Below are 21,036 nucleotides of genomic sequence, written 5' to 3' on the forward strand. Positions count from 1 at the left end.
TCCGGGTGCCAACAACACTAGAGATTATAGATATGGCAGGAAAAGTAATGATAAGCGTATAACAAAGAATACAAAAATAAAAATCCTTTATTCCAGATACAAATTAAATGTAAATCCTCCTCCAACAATATCCCACAATGGTTGCCGGCCCCTGTCCTGTACCGCCAAAGACTACAAGGCTGCCTTGCAGTGCCACAATTAAAGCACTATTACACTGGAGCTCAGATCACCCCCCTAGTTTTTCTCCATGCTACCTCTGAAATTCCAATCTGGGTCCATTTTGCAATCACAAAATGCTCCCCCTTTCTGGTCTATAAATCTTCTCTGAATGTCTCCCAGTTATAGGCCCCAGATTCATGACCCTATTCTGTTTCATTCCCTATGGGATTTTGTGGATACCCCCGTTGACTGCTCTCCTCTTACCTACTTCTTTCTGGTGTCCTAGACAACCCACAGTGCTGCCCCGTATATGTAAATCAGCTTTCGGTTGGTGGCGCAAGAGAGGAATTAGATATGTCTATGAACTCCTTGCCCTGGATGGGGTCAAGTGTTTTCAATACTTGCAGGAGGATTGGCAATGCCGGCCAATGAGTACTATCGGTATATCCAACTTAACTATCATGTTCGTAACCAACTCCATTGCCACGAGGGACCACTTAAACCTCTGACTCCATTTAAAAATCTTTGTAGAAAAAGGACCCCTACTTGAAAGGCCTCATCTCAGACTTCCTATGTTTCTCCCGCCCACTTTTTTACACGGTGAAGTGAGTGACCGACCTAGGCAAAACCACAGACCAAGCCACATGGACTAAGATCTGGTTAGCCGCCTACAAATGCTCCCGGAATATCTTTGCCCAGGAAAACACCTACACACTATTTTCTCGATGGTACACGACCCAGAACCATGTGTATAAATTTATTGCAACGGTATCCCTCAAGTGTTTCTGCGGCTGTAAAAAATTAGGCACTTTATTCCATGATTTTTTTTTAGCACACTGTTGAGTAGTAACTTATGCATTTAGCCTCACTGTCAAGAGTTATCATGACCTTGAAACAATTGATGCAGTGTGCTTTTGTTTGTCATACTGCATGTATCACTTCCCTGAGCTTTTGACTGGTGTTTGCACCTTTTTTCTAATGTAAAACTTGAAAATTAATAACTTTTGTTTTTGTAAATCGAAAAATATCCCACAGTGTAATATTAAAAGGCAAAAATGAAACCATTGTCAAGCATTTTAATCGACCCCCAACACTCTTCTGCCGGTATAGCTGAATATACAAAGACCGAATAAACATCCTATGTGTAATGTGATACTCTTGCCTCCCTGTCCGCATTCTATTTTGGCTCCTAATGGGGGTCTAAAAATTCCTAAATGCCCAAAATGCAGCTGGTCCTATAATATGAGAATGTGCACATCTGCAGTGCATCAGCATGAGCTAGCCTCATAGTAATGAATGGGTTTCTGGTTGAATTGCATTTTCATGCAGTAAAATGCATGAGTTTCAATACAGGAAAAAGGATGATTATGCATGGTGGGAAGGACCCTCCAGTCCCATTAGCACCTCCTTTGCCACTTCTTCTAACCATAGAAGTTGTTTTGCAGTATATTACCTCCCTGTGTCATACCTATCTCCAGCTCAAATCTCCCTTCATTATGGTGTGACTACACCATGTGTTACCGACTTGGGCCTCTTAGGCTGCATGTTTTAAAATACAAAGCAAAACAGTTGTATCATGTAACATGAAATCTGAGGTACAATTTATTTTGTATAGAAGATCCTAATTAATGTACTGGGGTTTTTCTACTGATCTCTTTGGTATCCTGACTTCTGCTTTACATTACACAAATTGAAAATAAATAATGTTATTATAACATCAGCAATCAATCTACCTCTTTCAGGTTTCATGGTTGGACGTGATTATGAAGCTGGTGGAATAGCTAAAGACGGAGCCAAAATGGTTACAGCTGTAGCCTGTGCCAGCGTGCCCAAAATTACTGTTATTATTGGAGGCTCTTATGGTGCAGGAAATTATGGAATGTGTGGCAGAGCTTACAGGTCGGTGTTTATCTGTCTGGAATACTTTCACTGTATAGAATGGTATATATCAAAGTAATCACACATTATATTATGAGGTAAGCAGTGTCATAAATTGCAAACTGCTGGCTTTTGTTTGGTGTCTTTGTCCACCCACTGGCAAGGAGATATAAATGGATTTTTTGTGCAAAACATGCACAGTTTACTAAATTGTATGGAAAATGTATTCTGTATAGTTGACATTTCAAATTGTTCATAAATGTGTAGAAAGTGAGGGATGAAACTGTAAAACTGATAAAGGAGAGGCTCATTCTTAACCACTTGCCTGCTGGCTCAACTTTTTTAAAATTTTCACATACATGTCCAAATCTGCAATTTTTTTTCCTATAATATCATTTAGAACCCCCAAGCATTATATTTTTTTGAAAGACTTCCTGGAAAATAAATTGGTCGCTGTTGCAGTTTTCTATGTCGCACAATATTTGTACAGGGTACAAGTCGGTTTATCAAATTTTCAAGAAAAAAAACATTTGAATTTTGATGAATTTTAGTGCACATAAGCATAATATCATACCCAATTTTTTGGGTAAAATATAATGTTGAGTCAAGTAAATAGATACCAAACAAGTCAAGATTTAAAATTGCTCACATCTGTGATATGGCGATAAACTATGGTACCTAAAATTGTCCATAGGGCCAAAGGACCTCTGTATATACTGTGGTTCTAACTCTAAACTTCCAGAGTCTCCATAGTAGGAGTATATACAAGAAGGTATAGATTAGGGACAGGTGTGCCTGGAGGTTGCCCACTTTTCCTTAAAAGCACAGGGACACACGTGTCGCCCAGCAAGAGAACAATAGCACCCAAATCGTCCAACTGTGCAAGAAAATGGCAACCACCCCAATCTATAACTGGCCTATACAGCAAGGTGCATATGGAAGGGCAAAGCACAGCATAAACAAGCAAACAAAAGATTTCCCTGCACACTTACTGACCATTCTGCAAAACAATCGAATTGGCCCTGTCAGTTTGTGTTAAAAAACATTCTCCTTTATCCTTCAAAGCATCTGATCAAACACAGATCGGTTTGGTCAGATTTTTCCCTGGCTGTACCAGGCAGGCAAATACAGCTCTGAAACTGGAAGTGATGAAATCCTCTTTTTTTCCAGCTTCCTACTTCATAGTGGAGATAGGGCAAACCTCCATATCTTCTGTGCATACACTCTGCAGCCATGATCCTGGTATAACTGCTTACTGCTGAGGCCGTGTATATAGCAAGCAGTTAAATCACTGACCTGTTTGACCTCAATGCCTTGTATGGTTGTTTGGGGTCAGTTCTTCAGAAGGTACTGAAGCCAGAGACCGCCAGGCAACTTGGATTTCTCTCAGTACAGGTTTTCTGTAATGGTCTGAACTGATAAGGTTTCGGGCTGTGTGTGTGGGCATTTAAAACAAATATTTTACGATTAGATTTGAAGGATACAGTCATTTGTTACAAACAACTGTAACATTCAAGTGGAATTTTGGGCCTTTAGAGCCCCATTTGGGGATTTCTTTTTATATGATTCTCCAGGCTATATCAGGGCCAGTGCTAGACTATTTTGCACCATAGGCAAGAGCAGTTACTTACCACCCTCCTCAACAGTAGAAAATATTAAATCATCACAAAACGTGAAAATTATAAATTTCTTTTAATTTGAAAAAATAAGTGCCATAAGATACCACCAGCACCAATATTAAAGACAAAATCAGTGTCTCGGATGGACTGTATCTGTGGCTCGCAGTGGCAGGGTGACAGTTGTAGTGAGTGGAGGATGATGGATCCACTCCAACAGATCCCAGGCTGGAATTCCCCAGGCAATGGGGGGAGAAAAACACTGTGACAGCAGGCAGCTGAACTGAGCGATCCCACACAGTGACAGATCCAACAAAACACACCACCACCAACACTGACACAGATCAGCAGGCACTAGAAGAGCAGGCTGTGGGATTGTGATGATGTCATCACTCACTGACACATTGCACATGAGGTAGATGACTGGCCGAGTCACACTCACACAGCCACAAGACATCAGAGGCAGACATTACCTTCCTCTGCAGGCGCAGCTCTGCCTCCACTGATGAATTGGAAGAGAAGGGCTGGAACTCCAAAGTGATCAGCACCCCCCAGCTGGCTTGCAGTAAGGGACTGCGTCTGAGAGGAACACTGGATGGAGATGCTACACTGGCCCCAGACACCCAGCATCTTCATCTGTCCTTTTTTCCTTCTCTCTGCCACCCCTCCTCTCAGCTGAAGGATCATTCATGGCATGGCGGCATGCCACACAGAGGCAGTGCTGGCCTGTGCTACGTCCAGGCATCCCTAGGTGGCAGAGCGGCTGCCTAGTTTGCCTAGTGGAAGAATTGTCCCTGCCCGTAATACCCCATCTCCACCACATGATGCCATCAGTCTTCATGGATAAATGATGTCCTGTGACTCAGAAGATTGAGGACATACTGTGAGTGGAGGGCATCATGGGCTCATTCTAATGGGAGTTTTAGCAGCACCTTTTATTCGTAGTGTACTGATGCAGAGTGTCACTGATATTATCATATCACCACTGCTCTCTGCATCAGTGGCATCATATGACTGGCCTGAAAATATCTGGAAAAGGTAAGTATATAAAAAAATATATAGCAATATATATAAGAGGTGGCACAAAAGGGGGAGGTGAGGGGTCAGTCATGGAGCCTGGATTTGGGCTTTAAAAAAACGGTAAAAATTGAAAATGTATTTAAATAAATAGGTTATTTTTTGTGTGCATCAAATGTTTAATACACTTAGCTTTTGATTGCTATAAATCTAGTACATAAGTATCAAACAGAATAAAATAGAACTTTATGTATTAGTAACAACTGTTCTTTTTACAGCCCCCGTTTTCTATACATGTGGCCCAATGCTCGCATTTCAGTGATGGGTGGTGAACAAGCTGCTACAGTGTTGGCTACAATTGCTAAAGATCAGAAAGCTAGAGAAGGAAAGACAGTAAGTATTGGAAAGCACACCATATATTTAGTAAATACGGACCATTCCTTGCAAAGATAATTACTATAGCATAACCAGGAAAGACATGAGCGCACTCTGTTACTACAGGAAACTGGGATTAACTGCAACAGTTGGACAAGGTTTTCTATGGTAAGAGCTGTGAAAATGTGCAGACGTTTTCCACAAGGTAGAATTAGTTGACTAAATAGATTGAAGTGTATCCACACCCAAAACAAGTCACTGTGGAAGAGATGAATGCTGTATGAAAGTGTATACAGGAGCTAGATCTGGCTGTCCAACAAAGACCAGGGCATACAGTGTAGGTACTTTGAACCTTTTGAGGCGTACGCTGTATGCCCAAAGTCTGGAACTGGTTAGGCAGACAGATGAAAGCGCTAATTCTACTGTGCTAGTTTGGGTAATTGGTAAGCACTGTTTGTACCGTATTATCAAATCCATCAGACATGTTTCATCACACAAGGTATTACAAGCTGTCTGCTACGTTACAGAAGTGTTCCTCAAAGTGGCCTCTACATCATTGCAGCTGTTTTTAATATAAGCATGAAACTAAAATAAAAACTTAAAAAATAACAACTCTTCAAATGCTGAGCAACCAACTTGAAATTGCATAAACCTATATTAGCTGTTAAAAACTATTGAATTTTATTTTGCCATCTGCCTGCTAATTACCCTTTCCTACGATTGCTTTACAAGATGTACAACACATTGTCTTCCCAGTGATTACTCAGCTCCGTCTGCTGCTATGGTTTGAGCGGTGGTAATAGGAGATAGATACCTATTTATGGAGTAAAAGTGGTTTTACGTGTTTATTTGATGTTGTTCCAATAAAACAAACTTCATTAAGAGATAAGTTCACCTTTCTTAACATGTTCCATGTTACACACACATTTATGGTGTAACATGTTACTGATGCAAATGACCCCGCACCCCCCATTTTGACAGCGAGTGGGGGATCTTCTTTTTTCACCTAAAAAAAAAAAACGCAGCCATGCTAGTCAGTTATCTGATTTTATTGTTAACTATATTAATTCAGAGATCCTCCTGACTATCCTTCCCCCAGAACTGGCGCAACAGCTTTCCCTTTGTGTATGAAAAATACCTTAAACTATTATATACTACAAACTGTCATAACCTTCTCTCCATCCTTGAAGGAGATCACCATGTATTGTAGAATACCTCTCACTTGACTAGGGAGAAAAAATGTGATTTAAAATGAATTTTTTACCTCTTGTCATGTATCTACTACATACTGTCTTGATAGGATTGCCATAAACGTTCTTCATCTGAATGTGTAAACTGATTAGTGATGCTATACTTTGAATGCCTACATTTTTAAAATAATTAATTGGTGCTGTAATATCAAAGACAACAATTAGTTACTCTAGAGAAGTCCATGACAGCTCATAAAGCCAATGCACCATGGCTCCATGCCAACCACAGAGGCCTTTCTACTGGGACATCTGACCTCTCTACCACCTTAAAAACTTGGGAAATGTTTAACAAAATTGGTGATCTAGCCTCCTCCATATCTGCTCTGTCCACTTTAGGAGGCCATCATATAGTTCACACCAGGTAAATATTTCTCTTTGTTTAGGAAATGGAAATCGGATAACTCAAAATTTGGGACCGTGTCCCTTGGATAAGTGGATGGTACACAAAGTTGATGATGAATTTCTTCCAAAATTATTGTCTACACTTAGATACCTAGATACCCTTATTACTTGTAGTATTGGGAAAAGGAATGTGCATTTGCCCCTATCCAAAAAAACACAAAAGCTCCAAATTTGAAAATTTTGAAATGACTTTAAAGTGTAACTAAAACCAGGATGCTGCATTCACTATATCTGGTCTCCCACAGTACACACAGCATGGAAATACAATTATTTTAGTAAATATACACTGCTAAATACCTTTTCTCATCAGAGGTTAAAGCAGTCTTGTGGCTTCTATCAGTGTTCAGCTAAGCACTAGCTAAAGCTTGTAGGAGGAGTTTTCTTTTTGCTCTAGGAGGATGCAAAATCCCTGACCTCTGTGTGGGCAGCGCTGATTGGCCCTGTGCTGATCACATGCACTTTCCCAAGAAAAAAAAAAAACATCTCTAACAATACACACCAAACTGTGCAAAATGCCTATGGTTCAGTCTGTCTTATCAGGAGATAAGACGTGGTCCCTTAAACAAGGGGAGGAACAGAGCAATCAGGATCAAATGGCCTTTTTACACAATGCAGATGATTAACCCCTTAGGTTCCATGGTGAGTATAACCAGCATGATTTACTGCATATACAGGCTTTTACTGTTTTGGGTTTAGTAACACTTTATGATTTTAAGGTTTATGATTTTACCAGATTTTAGTGTTTGGATTTAGATTTACTTTAAGGGGTGCACCTTTCAGGTTTTAGCAGTGGACCCAGTATATAGTGTGTCACAAATTATGGCTTTAAGTAGTTTTATCCTGTTTACATGCTTGGTTGTTTTGTTACCAAATGTACATCGTTAGCAACATAATGTGGAGTAGTGCTATTGTCTGAGAACTCATTTTTCTGCTGCCGAATATTTTTAGCTCTCTACTCTATTCCTGCTCAAGTGTGTGAGGTCATGCTATATATACAGTACTTGATATAACATACTTGATGCTGGGAGATTACGAACATCACTAAAATCTCCAATAAACATAAAAATGTTATAAATTAAACATAAGTTTCACAAGTTTTAAATCTGCAGCTTTCATTAAGATATGTAATACTTGGTGATCCTGCCATTAAGGTTCTTGTTTGGGCACTTCCTGTTATTACAGTGGCAATGCTCAGTCCCTGTCCCCCAATTGAGCTCCTGCATTGTCACCATGTCATGCAGGCTTCCCATGGAGACTGCAAATGGCCATTACAACACAGATTACATAGGCATGGCCTACTGTTGTCACCATCAGAAAACCAGACCTGAGAAATGCCCTATGGCCATCACTGGAGTGTATGTATGTAGAAAAAGGCTGCAGAATATCAGTAGACCTGAGATGTAACAAAGGATGAAAAAAAGATGAAACAAATTTTGTTTTATTAAAAGAATCCAGGCAGTTGTTTGATGTGCAGTGTTTTAGCAAACTAAATATCATTCAGTTTTCATGTGGTTTAAGAAAGCAATGCAATAACCCACAGCAACTAATTATGATGCGTCTTTTTTTTTTTACTGATCTGACTACAGTAGAATGAAATCTGGTTGCTGTGGGTAATTACATATCGAGCATAGTCATTGCTGTTTGCCTATAACTGCTATGTACAGAAAGTTTTGTTTTTTTAAAGTGACTGATTTTGTTTAGCAGGCAGCTTTTCCTAATATAAATATCCATTTTGACTGTCTACTACATTGAGCTGGTATTCTTCCATCTATTTTTCTTTGTACATCAAAAGCACCAGTTTGTGACGCCGTTAATGAAACATGCAATAAAACCAGCCGTTTGTCAGACTTTGAAGGGAATGCATTTTATTAATTTCGATAAATTCATTTAGGCCCCATGCCAGTTTCATTACTTAAGATTTTATATTAGGTCAGAAAGTGTCTGCCTGTTTGCATTCATATTACAAATGTAATTGTTTGCCCTGTGGCCATGTTCTATGATACACTGAACAGGCTTTCTGTTTCCTTGGTTTTCAGTGGTAGTCACAAGCTAGCGATGTGTTTATGTCCAATTACATCACCAAGAATTATTTAAAATAATTTCTTTGTGAGCTACACAGTATTTGAAACATTATTTACTAGTGCTGTGAATGAGAGAAAGTAACATTAATGGTGAAAGATCCATTTTAAGGCAGATTGGGGCACTTGGGGGAGCTAACAACTTTTGCCCCCATCCTCTTGCCTATTGGCATGGCCCTCCCCTACAGACACCAGCGGCCCACAACTAAATCCTCTATTGTGAAGTGACACAAATTTGCACAATTGTACCCAATTGTGTTATCCCCTGATTTACTGCTGGAGAATGGATTGTAGCTTTTGTTGTTTGTTCCAAGAACTAGCATGCTCTGTGGTGCAGCCTGCACAGGCTGGTTATTAAAATATATAAAGATTGCTTCATTTAATATCTATGCATTACTTTATTAGTTTTCCGAAAAAGAAGAAGCTGCTCTGAAGGAACCAATAATCAAACGATTTGAGGAGGAAGGAAATCCATATTACTCAAGTGCAAGGTGAGATATCAAGAGTGCAATATAGACCTGTCCATGTTTGGATTCTATACTACAGTGTATTGTAGTGTTTTTGTTTAATGTGCTAAGATCTTCTCGGCCATCTACCATATTTCTGAATCTAAAAGAATATATAATCACATTTTTTTTCTTATATTTTTATATCGGCCAAGTTGATGCTTTATTACATTTATGATTTTAAAAAATGTGAATTTGTTTTTGTGGTCATGTCCCAAAATAGTGTTTAGAAGGTTCCCGAATCCCTACCCAGCCATGTGTTTGTAGGAAAGGAAGTATGGAAGACCGGGAGGACAGCAAGGTTTTATATTTTCTAACTTCATTAAGCATGAGAGTTTCGGAAAAAGCATTGTGGGAAAAAGACAGAACAGAGGACAGCCAATTCTGTAATGTATGGAATATGAGCATCCAGGTGGAAAATCCGAGTCCTTTCCATGGTTTAAAAGTGGCATATATTCAAATGACGGGATGGTCCCTGGAACACAGAACTGCCTAAATTAAAACCACATAGAGGGAATAAATAAAAGCCACAGTATCACCCAGGTAGGAGGTGTGTACTAGAGATGAAAGGATAACACACAGAGGGAGATTTACTAAAACCTGAGAAGTCAGAATTAGGTGGAGATGTATATAGTAGCCAATCAGCTTCTAACAGCTTGTTCAATTAAGCTTTGACTAAAAAAAAAATGGAAGCTGATTGGTTTCTATGCAGAGCTGCAACCTGTTTTGCACTCTCCAGTTTTAGTAAATCTCTCCCACATTGTCTAATAAAAGTGCTCCTCTTTGTAGTTCTAGAAATCCAGCAAAACATGATAGAAATTGTTGCACATTATTACATTTTCAAGGCAGTGCAAGAACTGAGCCAGAGTGGGTTTTTTTTTCAATATTAGTATATGTGAAATAATTTCCTTTCCCCTATGTAGGACAAAATAACAAGTTTTCTCAACTTCCCTCTTCCCATCTGCAAATACTTACCTTTCTGTAGTTCCCCCTGCAGAGAAGACAAAGATTTGATCATAAATGCCATGTGGACCGCGCATAAGTTGTGTAAACAATAAAAAATTGACACTCAAAAATAATCAATAATTGTAAGTAATAAACAATAAACATCAAATTAAACTGGTTGTATTAGGTATGCAGTCCCAATATGTGAAAATAAGGTGCAAGTGTGCTACGTTCTTGGTTGTGAGCTCCGTATTAAAGTGACAAGTGCTCCACTGTGCTCAGACTGGTGCCCCACATGGATTTGCACTCACCGTCATTCTGTGACCATTTATTTCTAGGATGATCACTAGTGCTTTTATTGGGACTATCCCAATGCACAACGTGATGTTGATGACCGATGTTCTTCCACAGCGTTGCTCATAATAACCAATATATCTTCCCATGGAAGCATTGTGAAAGGTAACCAGTAATCCTCAGATGCTAAATTAATCCCAGAAATCCTCCTCTCCTCCACAGGCAATTTAGCAAATTGTCAGCATAGAAATAGAAACAAAAAAGGACATCCCATAGTGTAAAACTATAAAACCTTTAATAGCGGGGACAAATAGTAAAGATGCAACTCACAAAAAAGTGCCTATGACTTGGCACTGAGTGTATTCAGCTTTTTTGCTTGTGAATGGAATCAAAGACGGCCATCGTGTTCCAGCGTGCGTTCCAAAGGGCAGAAGCGACGTCGGCGGAAGTTGTGTCATCAAACCTCGACGCGTTTCGACCAATAGCTCGTCATCAGGAAGTGCCTTATTTGATAAAGATTTGATAGGTTCCAGTATGGAGTAACGTGACTTGCTCCACTTCCTTCCACATGACAGTGCTGATGTTTAGTGATTGGCCCGCTGGCACATGGGAGCACAGGGTTTGCTCTCAGCAGCTGGCAGAACAGTGGGGCAGTAAAGGGAATGGAAAGTGTGCTTCAAGGCAGAAGGGAAGTTGGGTAAACGTATTTCTTGGCCATACACTTTTAACCCTGGATAGTACATGTACAAAGATGCCCCTGTACTTCTGAAGAGGAAAGCAGACGAAAGCATAGTCAGGGGGAATGCTGGGATCCCTGTGGCTGGTAACGCAATACACTTATACATTACATGGCACATATTCACTTACAATGAAACATTACATTTTATGCTAGGTCAACTGTAAGCCAAACTAAATTCTTCTCCAGAAGGCAGGTTCTTTATTGCAGAAGAGAAATGGGAAGTCTCTTCTGCAATATACCTACCAGCCTGCTCTCACAGTATTCTTTAATGTAAGTGCAGCTCAGTTTCAGGCTCAGCATGCGCAGGAGTGGAGTCATCCCGCACTGACCCATGCATATGGCCATAGCCTGGTACCTGGAAGAAGCATGGTAGAAGAGGCCAGCAATGGACATTGGACCATTGAAGGAGAGGAAAGCATTGACTTAAATTCTGCTTTAAGGATAACACTTGATTGGTCAACATGGATTGCTACTGCATGTTTGTTCCCAGTGTCTTTTCAAATAGGTAGACACTTTTTCAGTGATATTGTTCCAACCCTTGAAGTTTTTCCTGTCTCATCTGACCCATCAATATCTGTCCTCTGAGTGTTTTCATGGGTTTTAATTATAAATCAAATTAAAGGCTAACATTCATTGAACAGCCTGTATTTATGAGGGTCGTTAGTAAGCTGTTAACCTGTTAGTATTTACCAGGCTGTCTACATCTCTTTACATGTGGTGATCAATTTCACTAAATTACAGAGTCCCTCTTCAGACTGTTTCCAGAAAGACTTGTATGATAATATTTTATAGCATGTGTAAATCATGATCTCTAGGTTGGATGAAGTTAAACATTTCACCACTTCACCGGGCACTTTCACCCCCTTCCTGGCCAGGCCAATTTTCAGCTTTCAAAGATGTTGCACTTTGAATGACATTTGTGTGGACATGCAACACTGTACCCATATGAATTTATTATAATTTTTTTACACAAATAGAGATTTATTTTGGTGGTAATCACCACTGTTTTTTAATTTTTTTCTAGATAAAAAAAAAAAGACTGAAAATGTTTAAAAGAATGTTTTTCTTCATTTCTGTTATAAAATTATGCACATAAATAATATTTCTTCAAAAAAACTAGGCCATTTCTTGAGGCTCATAAACATCGGGACGGTATGAATATCCCCCAATTGACCCCCATTTTAAAAAGTAGACAGTCCAATGTAATTGGTAAGATGCCTGTTGAGTTTTTTTGAAGTTGTGATTTTTTGGAAAATGAAGCTGTCATAATTTTTTTTTTCCATACTGTCACCAGTGCAGTACAGTATCATATAACTGATGTGGCAGTGATTAGGGACACGGACTGGTGACAGTATGTAAAAATAAAATTAAAAATTTTCTTTCAGTTTTTAAACATTTTTTTTTCTTTTTTTTTACGATTTTTGTTCTCACCATAGTAACATAGTATTACTCTGGGAAAGTGTTCAAGATTTTTTTTTATACATTATGATTGCTTATACCAGTGAATTTCAGGACACACCCACATATGTAAATGATGTTCAAACCAAACATATGAGGTATCACCGCGAACGTCAGAGCAAGAGCAATAATTCTCACACTAGACCTTCTCTGTACTTTAAACTGGTAACCTGTAGAAATTTTTAAATACACCCATGGAGATTTTTAAGTACCATAGTTTGGTGCCATTCCACAAGCATGCGCAATTTTGAAGCGTGATATGTTGGGTATCTATTTACTCGGCGTAACATCATCTTTCATATTTTACAAAACAATTGCGGTATATATGGATGGTTTTTTATTCATTAAAGTGTATTAAAATAAATATATTCATTTTTAAAAACTGTCCATTTCGCGTTCGGTTTTCGGCAAAGCGCATCCTGAATTTTCGGTTTTGGCACCAGAATTTTCATTTTGGTGCACCACTAGTGATTTGGCATAGCTAATCACATGGTACACATGGGTTGTGATTGGCCTTGTCTGTACCATGTGATCACTGTGACCAAATCACAGAGCTCAACACAATGGATGGCATGAATGAAAGCCAGCCATTGTGTACAACTGTCATTTGATCTGCTGTTGGTCACAGCGATCACATGGTACCGGCAGCTGGTGACAGATCATACCACCTCACGGCCCGTTGGGAGTTCTGGGAGGACGTCATATAGAGAAATAACAGCCGGACAGTAACTGGTTAAGTATGCGAGCCCATAAGATGGTGTTTCAGAAAGGCTTCAACTAATGCTGTTTGTGTTCTGAAAAAACATGCCAAAATACATCTGACCATTTCAGAAAAAGTTTGAAAAAAAAGGTATTGAACAAGGCGTGCCATAACAATCTGAACTGTGCATACAAAGTTGAACAGCGCTAGAACATTAATCATTTTAGCCCCCTTTCCCAGAATAGCAGTAGAAACATAGATCAGAACGAGGATCCTGTATATGTTGCCCATGCAAATGAATCCTTAAGGTTGCACTATATCATACAATCTGATTGTACAATCCCCTTTCAATCTATCATCAACTACGTAGGACCTGCCTGATTTGATACAAGTTGAATGCATTGTTCAGATATGTCGTCCTATTGCATAGTTTCAAAGAAGATTGTACAGAGATTGTGCAATCATTTTGTATAGTGTATGGCCAGATTTAGTGTTCTTCAAAGCAATATGTATGTGAAATGTTTAAACCGAAGTGCTATGACATGGTAAATATTAATATAGACATTTAGTGATGTTTAGTAAACTATGGCAACCATATATGAGCTGTTTATTGTAACTGATTATATTCTGATTAGTTGCTTTGGAGAACTGGCCTGTGCAGCATGTTTTTCAAGTTTTGACTAAAAAAACTATTGTGCTTGTACATTTGCATAAGTAGTTCACAAAACACATCCTCCCCAATAATATTATATATATTAAGGGGTTCTTAACATTTTTTCCTTAATTATAGACCCCAGTAGATTGCCCAAAACATCCCCATAACCTCCTAACCAGACTTTCAAAATCCTCATTGACCATCCTGTTAGATATTCGAATGGCATCAAAAGATGTCAATAGTCATAAGGCTGCAGTATTAACCATTCTTCTTCTAAGCTCTGGGTCCTATTGACCTCTGTGCCCTCCCCTGGACCTCGCATATTGGTCATTGAGGGCCTTCAATCTCCAATGGTCTTACCCGACAGACTATTCATCTTTGGGATCATACGAACTCTGCTGTTAATTTGGTAAACATGTGGGCCCTATGACTCCCTGTTTTGTAACCTCTGCTTTTCCACCGCCTCTCCATATAGCGAGGTTTGGGCCTTGGAATCAATGTGAACATAGGAGACTTGCCCAGGTACTTTCTTGCAGACCCATCTTTAACTGCGGATACTTCTTCCGTGGCACCCTTACACAACCAAACACAGTGGCTACAGAGGTAACAGGCTTTATCATACATACATTCTGTCCCCTCGCTAGCGGGCGTACTTGTCAAGCCGACAGGCTTTGAATCTATGCTTTTGCAAGATAACCCCCTAATGCATATAGTTTCTTAATTGCACAATTTACTTTTAAACGCATTATCCCCCAGTCTCCCACCCTATGCACAGACCTGGGAAGCAGAGCTTCGTCATACTATCTCTCCCTCTGATTGGCAAAAGTTTTTTTACCATGAACCATAAACTCTCCTTAGCCACCAAGAAACCGGGTTTAAATTAGTCACCTGATGGTACAGGTGCAAGGCCATTATTCACCACTTCAACCTGTCAGTACCTGATAATTGTTGTTGATGATACCACTCCCCCAGAGGGCACCATGCTCCATATCTGGTGGCAATGCACCCCCATCAGAAGATTTTGGCAACAAATTTTTGATTGGTACTGCAGACTGATGGGGACATCAACTCAAGCCTCATCTGAAATAGCCCTTTTGTCCATGCTCCCTGGACCCTTTAAATCCGCAAAGAGAGATATCCTTCAACATTTCTTGGCTGATGCCGCTACCGCGGTCATCCCCTTTACTGGTAGTCAACCAACATATCTTCCGTGGGGGAATGGGCTACTGCGGTAGACTCTTTAAGCAATATAGAAAATCTGTTGGCGCAGGAAAGGCAGAGCAGTACTCTCATACCTGGACATCTTGGACCGTGTTCTGCTACTCATCTGAGTTACTCATCTCTACCATGGGCCAAGAGCATCTCGGAACCCATCGCTTCACAGCCATGATGGAGTTGTACTAGCCCTCTGCTTCTGTCTATTTGCTCTTTTCCCCTCTCTTCTACCCTCTTTATATTCCAAGTCATTTTGTACTTGATCCGCATTCTTCTGCAAAAATGTACCACTTATGTGACCCCTAATTTAGGGATCCTTTGAGCATATACATAGTTTTTCTAACTATGGATGTCCGAAGACTTGCCTTGTCTGAAATTATATTTTCTTAATGAGACCAAATAGGATTCTTTAAATGGTGCTCTGCACCCTTTGTCTGTTGTTGATCTTCTGATGTGACTTGAACTTGTATGTCTGCAGTCTTTTATACAAAGCCATTCTCTTTTACTTATCATACTTTGTACTTGGTGCGCATATGTATACACATCTTTGATTCAATAAAAATAAGATTGAAAGCAGGTTTGTTCAGCACTTTTATTTAGCAAGGCAGGAAACATAGTTTTAATGCAGGAGGGCTTTTGTACAGAAAGTCTGTAGCGAAACAAAATATCTAATCATCTGAACCACTATCTAAGCAAACACCGTTTGCACCTTTTTTGTATGCTGTCAATGGTCAACCTTATCATTCAGCAACATGATCCTACACCAGAGTGAGAGAACTCCGAGCGTCATTCAGCTCACATATAAAATGTCTAGTCAACAGCTGAGACTAATTAGGTCTCGCCACCAGGTAAGATGTGGACATAGAAATAGAAGCTTTCTGCTACCCAAAGCTCCACAAAGCCTTAAGGCTCCAGGACCCAGAAGAGAACTTATTAAGATTCTGAGAAAGCAAAAAGTGTTTTTTTTTTTTTCACCACATCAATCACAAACCCTGGAGCCCTTCAACACGTGTACGGGAGAAACATAAGTCCACAGTCCAGCAAGCCAATGCTTCAGAGTATGAACAGAATAACTGAAAGAAAATTGGACGTTTCTTATATTTAGATAAAAGCCAGGAATCCCACATACTATTTTTGAAAACATAGAATTGTGGTACAGCTACTCACAATGATAACATGCAGGTCATTTGAAACATCAAAACAATCTTTCCACAAATGGACTTGATATCTAACTAATGCACTAGGTATCATTTTACTTCTCCCCCCACTCCTGGTTGCCTTTCTGCAACAGGCCAGAATGACATTTTTCTTTTGTTCTGAAGCCTCCCGGTATATGTACATCACATATCCCAGAATGCTTTAGGCTTCATTCATGGATAACCCTGTGGCACATCATCAGGGAGCTGGGCTGTCTGAACCAGGAAGTGGCTTCTGGTGACATCAGCAACCAAGATTGTAGTGCGGGAACCCAGTGTGTGACAGTGGCACATCAGATCACAGGAGGATTTCACTGGCTGGGTGAGTGTGAATTCTGTAGTATACCAGTGAAAAGAGATGAGAGAGAAAAACAAATCACGGGTGGGGGAGGACTGAGTTCCCCTTTAAAGAGATTTAAACAAATATCCTTTTCCCCTTACTCCCCTAAGAAGATGTAACCCACCTCCTCAACGTTCTAATTCCTAATCCGCTTCTTCACCTGATGTCATTCTTGCGCACTTTGGTCCCCAATGACCCCTGTGTGGCTGGGAGATGGATTGGTTCCTGTATGTTTACCATCCCCAACTGTCTATGAGGCGGACTTGTGCATGTGTGGACATCCCTTATAGAAGTTTGTGAGGAATATAAGTATTTCCGCAGGATTCCACAACAAGATCAAGGGAAAGCATACCATTTTTGGGGGAGGGGTGAAACTTAAATGTTTTCTTACCCTGTAAAGTGGATTTTTGAAAACTTTTGCCTAAGCCAATCGCCATCTTTCTGTCCAGTGATAGTGCCCATACTGACCTCTGCGGCACTCTTATTAGACACAAGGGGCTTTTGGCAGGGCTTGGCTCAAAGTCAGTCCCTTAGCAAACAGTGTCAGTGGAACACACAGATGAGGCTTTTCTTTCTAGCATAATTTATAGCAAGCATCCTTTGGTGCTTGCTCCTAGACAGGACTTTTACTTTTAAAAGTTTAAAAATCACTTTTCAGACTAATTTCTTTGAAAACAGATTTTTACTTTTGAATGGCTGCTGGCACGTTAGATCAAATGCTACCTATGCTTTATAAAGACTTAGGAAATAATATGTTCTCCAGAATTTTGAGGCTCAACCACATTTTGTAGCCTTTATGAAGCCAAATGGTGAAGTCCTAGTCCCCTTTGGATTCTGTTCAATAAATAAGTGATGTCTTTGTTTTGAGCTTGTACATTTGGGCAAAGCCACAAAGTATTGTGGCTAAATCTTTGCTATTGAGGTTTGTAGAAGATAAATAAATAGGTTCCCTGAAACACACGTGCACACCTACAAAAAAGGTAAAGTTAGGCTTATTGTATAGCTATGACATCTGCACCCAGCTTTTGGCCAGATAAGTACTGTATGGTCAGGTTTGCAGATATTTACTACCTACCCTGTCCTTGGAGAGGCACCTTTCCATGGCAAGCATATGTATGAAACAGAGCGCTCTTGGGCTGCCTTCTTTTTTTGCTTTCAATAGAGTAGAGAAGGGCTAGGGTGATGGTGTTCAGGAAGGGAACTGTAGTGGAGAATGTGTCATGATAATTTATTTCTAGCTGATACTGGGCCAAAAATTGGTGGAAATCAACTCTTCCTTTAGATCCCTCCTGGAAGGACAGAAGGGCACCCTCTTTAGCCTCAAACTAGTGCAGTATATAAGACATTTGTGTATTTTTATTTCCTCTAAAATGAAGGAATTCATTGATCTTATTCTACTTCCAGCTTAGGCAATTTAGTAAATAGAGTAAATTAACATGATCTGTTATTGGTAGATAATCAGAATAATCTGGTTGATCCAGCTGTTATATATTCTTCATAATTCACCCACCTGGATTCTGTTAACATTTTGAAACATTAATGCTCTATTTCCAGACTTCATGTGGAAAAATAGACTCCATAGGATACGCTAATTGACCCTGCAGTATCCCAAGGATCTAGGAGGCCTGTCTGTCCCAAATGCCCAGATGTATTTCACATAATCTCAGATGCAACATTTTAATGGATGTGAGATAGTGGAAGTTCCACATTCTTCCTTTAAATTTCTTAAATGGATCCTTTCCCCTCCATCTGGCAAGATCAAATGTCAGTCTGGTATGAATGGACAGGCAGTACGTTTACATCTGACTGCCCATAGAGGAGAGCAGGCTGTTCATCTGCATAAGAGGAGTGCAAGCAAAACTGTCATCCACCTGCTAAGCAAACGGTTTCCCTGCTGAGCAAGCAGATTGTAGGCAGAGTCTGCCCTATGTGAGAGGGGCCTTACTCTTCCTCACTTTGCTAAAATGTGCTTTTGGCTGTGCCCCCATACCTTCTTGAAGGGCAGTCTTCCCAATAGGGGAAAATAGACAAAAAAAAAACTGACAAATTCTACCTGTTCCTGTTTTCCCAAAAATTAGATAAAACATTTTGTATGGGCTTGGTGTCACTCTTACAATTATAAATATACACAGAATCTGTTACCTACTCTTTATGTATAATTATTTTATGCAGTCTGTCTCACTTTTATGTATGCTTAATTTTTGTTTTCTTTCTTTTTTATTTTCTTTTTCCATATTATGTATTTGTTGAAAAAACAATATAAACATTTGTAAATGAAAAAATTATTTTCATTTTAATAAAAAATTGTAAAAAAAAATGTATAATTTAATAGGCAGCATCCATCCATTTGCCTCTCTTCTGTATTGTTTTTACCATATATTTACTACTACTCTAAAGAACAGCCGGAACATGACACTACATTAAAGGCCCCATGTACACAGGTGTATGTTCCAGCCTTGCTGCCTGCAGCCTTTCATAGTCTGACAGGCTGCAGCTGGATGGGGCTGATCGCTGTACAGAGTGGTTCAGGGATGAATGCCTGGAATGCAGGTCTTCTGCAGTTCGGACATTTGTCCCTAGGGATATCAACACTCCAGTTCCACTCAGTACAGCATCAACAGTAGGGCTGGATGCTGCACCTTTCCTCCTTGGCAATACTAAAATGCTGAAAAGAACACACAGCAGCTGGACAAGGGGCCTTAGAATATTGCACAGTGTACACTACATTCATCGCCTGTACAAGAATATAATTTGGCTATTCTCTGTTATATTTGCAGGTTATGGGATGATGGGATAATTGATCCGGCTGATACCAGATTAGTTCTGGGACTGAGCCTCAGTGCTGCTTTGAACGCACCAACACAGAAGACTGAGTTTGGCGTTTTCAGAATGTGATTCACTCCAGAACCCAAGCCACTACTGTAATCTATCAGACTTCTCCTAAGAGCTTTCCATCTTGTAAAATAAAAGTTTTTATATAAACACACTTTGTAATTTATTATATAGTATAAAAATCATAAGAACAACCTAATAAGTGAAAGGTTAGTTATCCCTGCCTCTTATGTTGAGCATACACTTTTTTTTTTTTTGTTATATTTGCCATGTTTTAGAATTAAACTTTGCAGTGATTTCAAAAGCAATTCAAATCACAGTCCGGGTAAAAACAAAACTATGGGCCCTTTCACACTGCTGCGCTTAAAATGTATGTGTAACATGCTTTTATCATGCTTTTAATGCTTTTTTTTGTGCTTTCTGGTTTCCTGACTCCCAGCATTCACCTGTGAAATGTGGACATGTGACCCAAAAAATACTGATGCAGTGCATTTTTCAATGTGCCTTTTGATGCACTTTTTTAATGTAATTTTTAAAAAATTGTATTTATTCGAAAATGCTTTTCTAAAGATTTTGATGCGTTTCCATTGAGCAACAATGAAAGGTGCTTTTTTGTGTGCACTTTTTGAAAATTTGCACCAAAGATGCAGCATACTGGACTTTTCAAAATGCTACGCACCTGCATCTGTGAATGGATACAAAGGGTGAACTTTTTCATGCGCTTTTGTCACACTGGAAAAGTGTGTATTAGCGTAGCAAAAGTGTGAAAGGAGTCTAAGACGACCTTTCAGGCAGCTCTCCTTGAAAAGCAGGCAACCTTGTAAACAGAGTCCCTCACTGATGACAGTTAAATAAGCAATTGGAACTTGGTTTCCCGTTTAGAAATCTGGAAGGTGATCTTTGATGCACCTTTTATCCAGAATGCATAATGCAAAAATATTCTAATCATTAATTGAGTGTTTAGTATAAGGGTGGATTCCTTAGAAAATAGGTCATTTCAGTGCGTATGAAACTCAAAAACAGTTGAGTATTGTAGGTAATATTTGCACTACTAGTATAGTATTCATGACAAGCTTTTGGGGGATCTACCCCCTTTGAACTCTGTACTGCTTAGACTGGATCAAGTGAAGTTTTTCCAAACTTTGTGGAAAAAAAATATAATATACAGTACTCAACTGTGTACCTACAAGAGCTCTAATACATCTACAATCACCTTACACCTGTCACGCAGCATTTACTTTACAGGCAGGTCCAATGTGATCTACAGAAAGTCAAAAAGAGTCGACGTTGGATATAAAGGAAGATAGCTGCGCAGATTAATCAGCTAAATTTCTGAGCTATTTTCACATTTTAGCTACAGGTTCTATTAAACAATAACTTA

At 39.5% G+C, this 21,036-nt stretch overlaps 1 protein-coding gene across 1 annotated transcript in view; it reads left to right on the top strand.

The window, feature by feature from the left end:
• MCCC2 (methylcrotonyl-CoA carboxylase subunit 2) overlaps nucleotides 1–19,805 on the top strand; it is a 103,290-nt gene extending 83,485 nt beyond the window's left edge. The window contains exons 14-17 of the mRNA XM_089689015.1: nucleotides 1,902–2,058; nucleotides 4,949–5,063; nucleotides 9,181–9,266; nucleotides 19,601–19,805. Of these exons, the coding sequence (XP_089545141.1) occupies nucleotides 1,902–2,058; nucleotides 4,949–5,063; nucleotides 9,181–9,266; nucleotides 19,601–19,718 (476 nt within the window). The 3' untranslated portion in view covers nucleotides 19,719–19,805. The remainder of the gene's footprint in view (nucleotides 1–1,901; nucleotides 2,059–4,948; nucleotides 5,064–9,180; nucleotides 9,267–19,600) is intronic.
• The last annotated feature ends 1,231 nt before the right edge of the window (nucleotides 19,806–21,036 follow it).

Source organism: Staurois parvus, unplaced genomic scaffold (assembly GCF_062004578.1).
Source record: "Staurois parvus isolate SC_StPar_1 unplaced genomic scaffold, SC_StPar_1.0 ptg000466l, whole genome shotgun sequence".
Lineage (NCBI taxonomy): Eukaryota > Metazoa > Chordata > Amphibia > Anura > Ranidae > Staurois > Staurois parvus.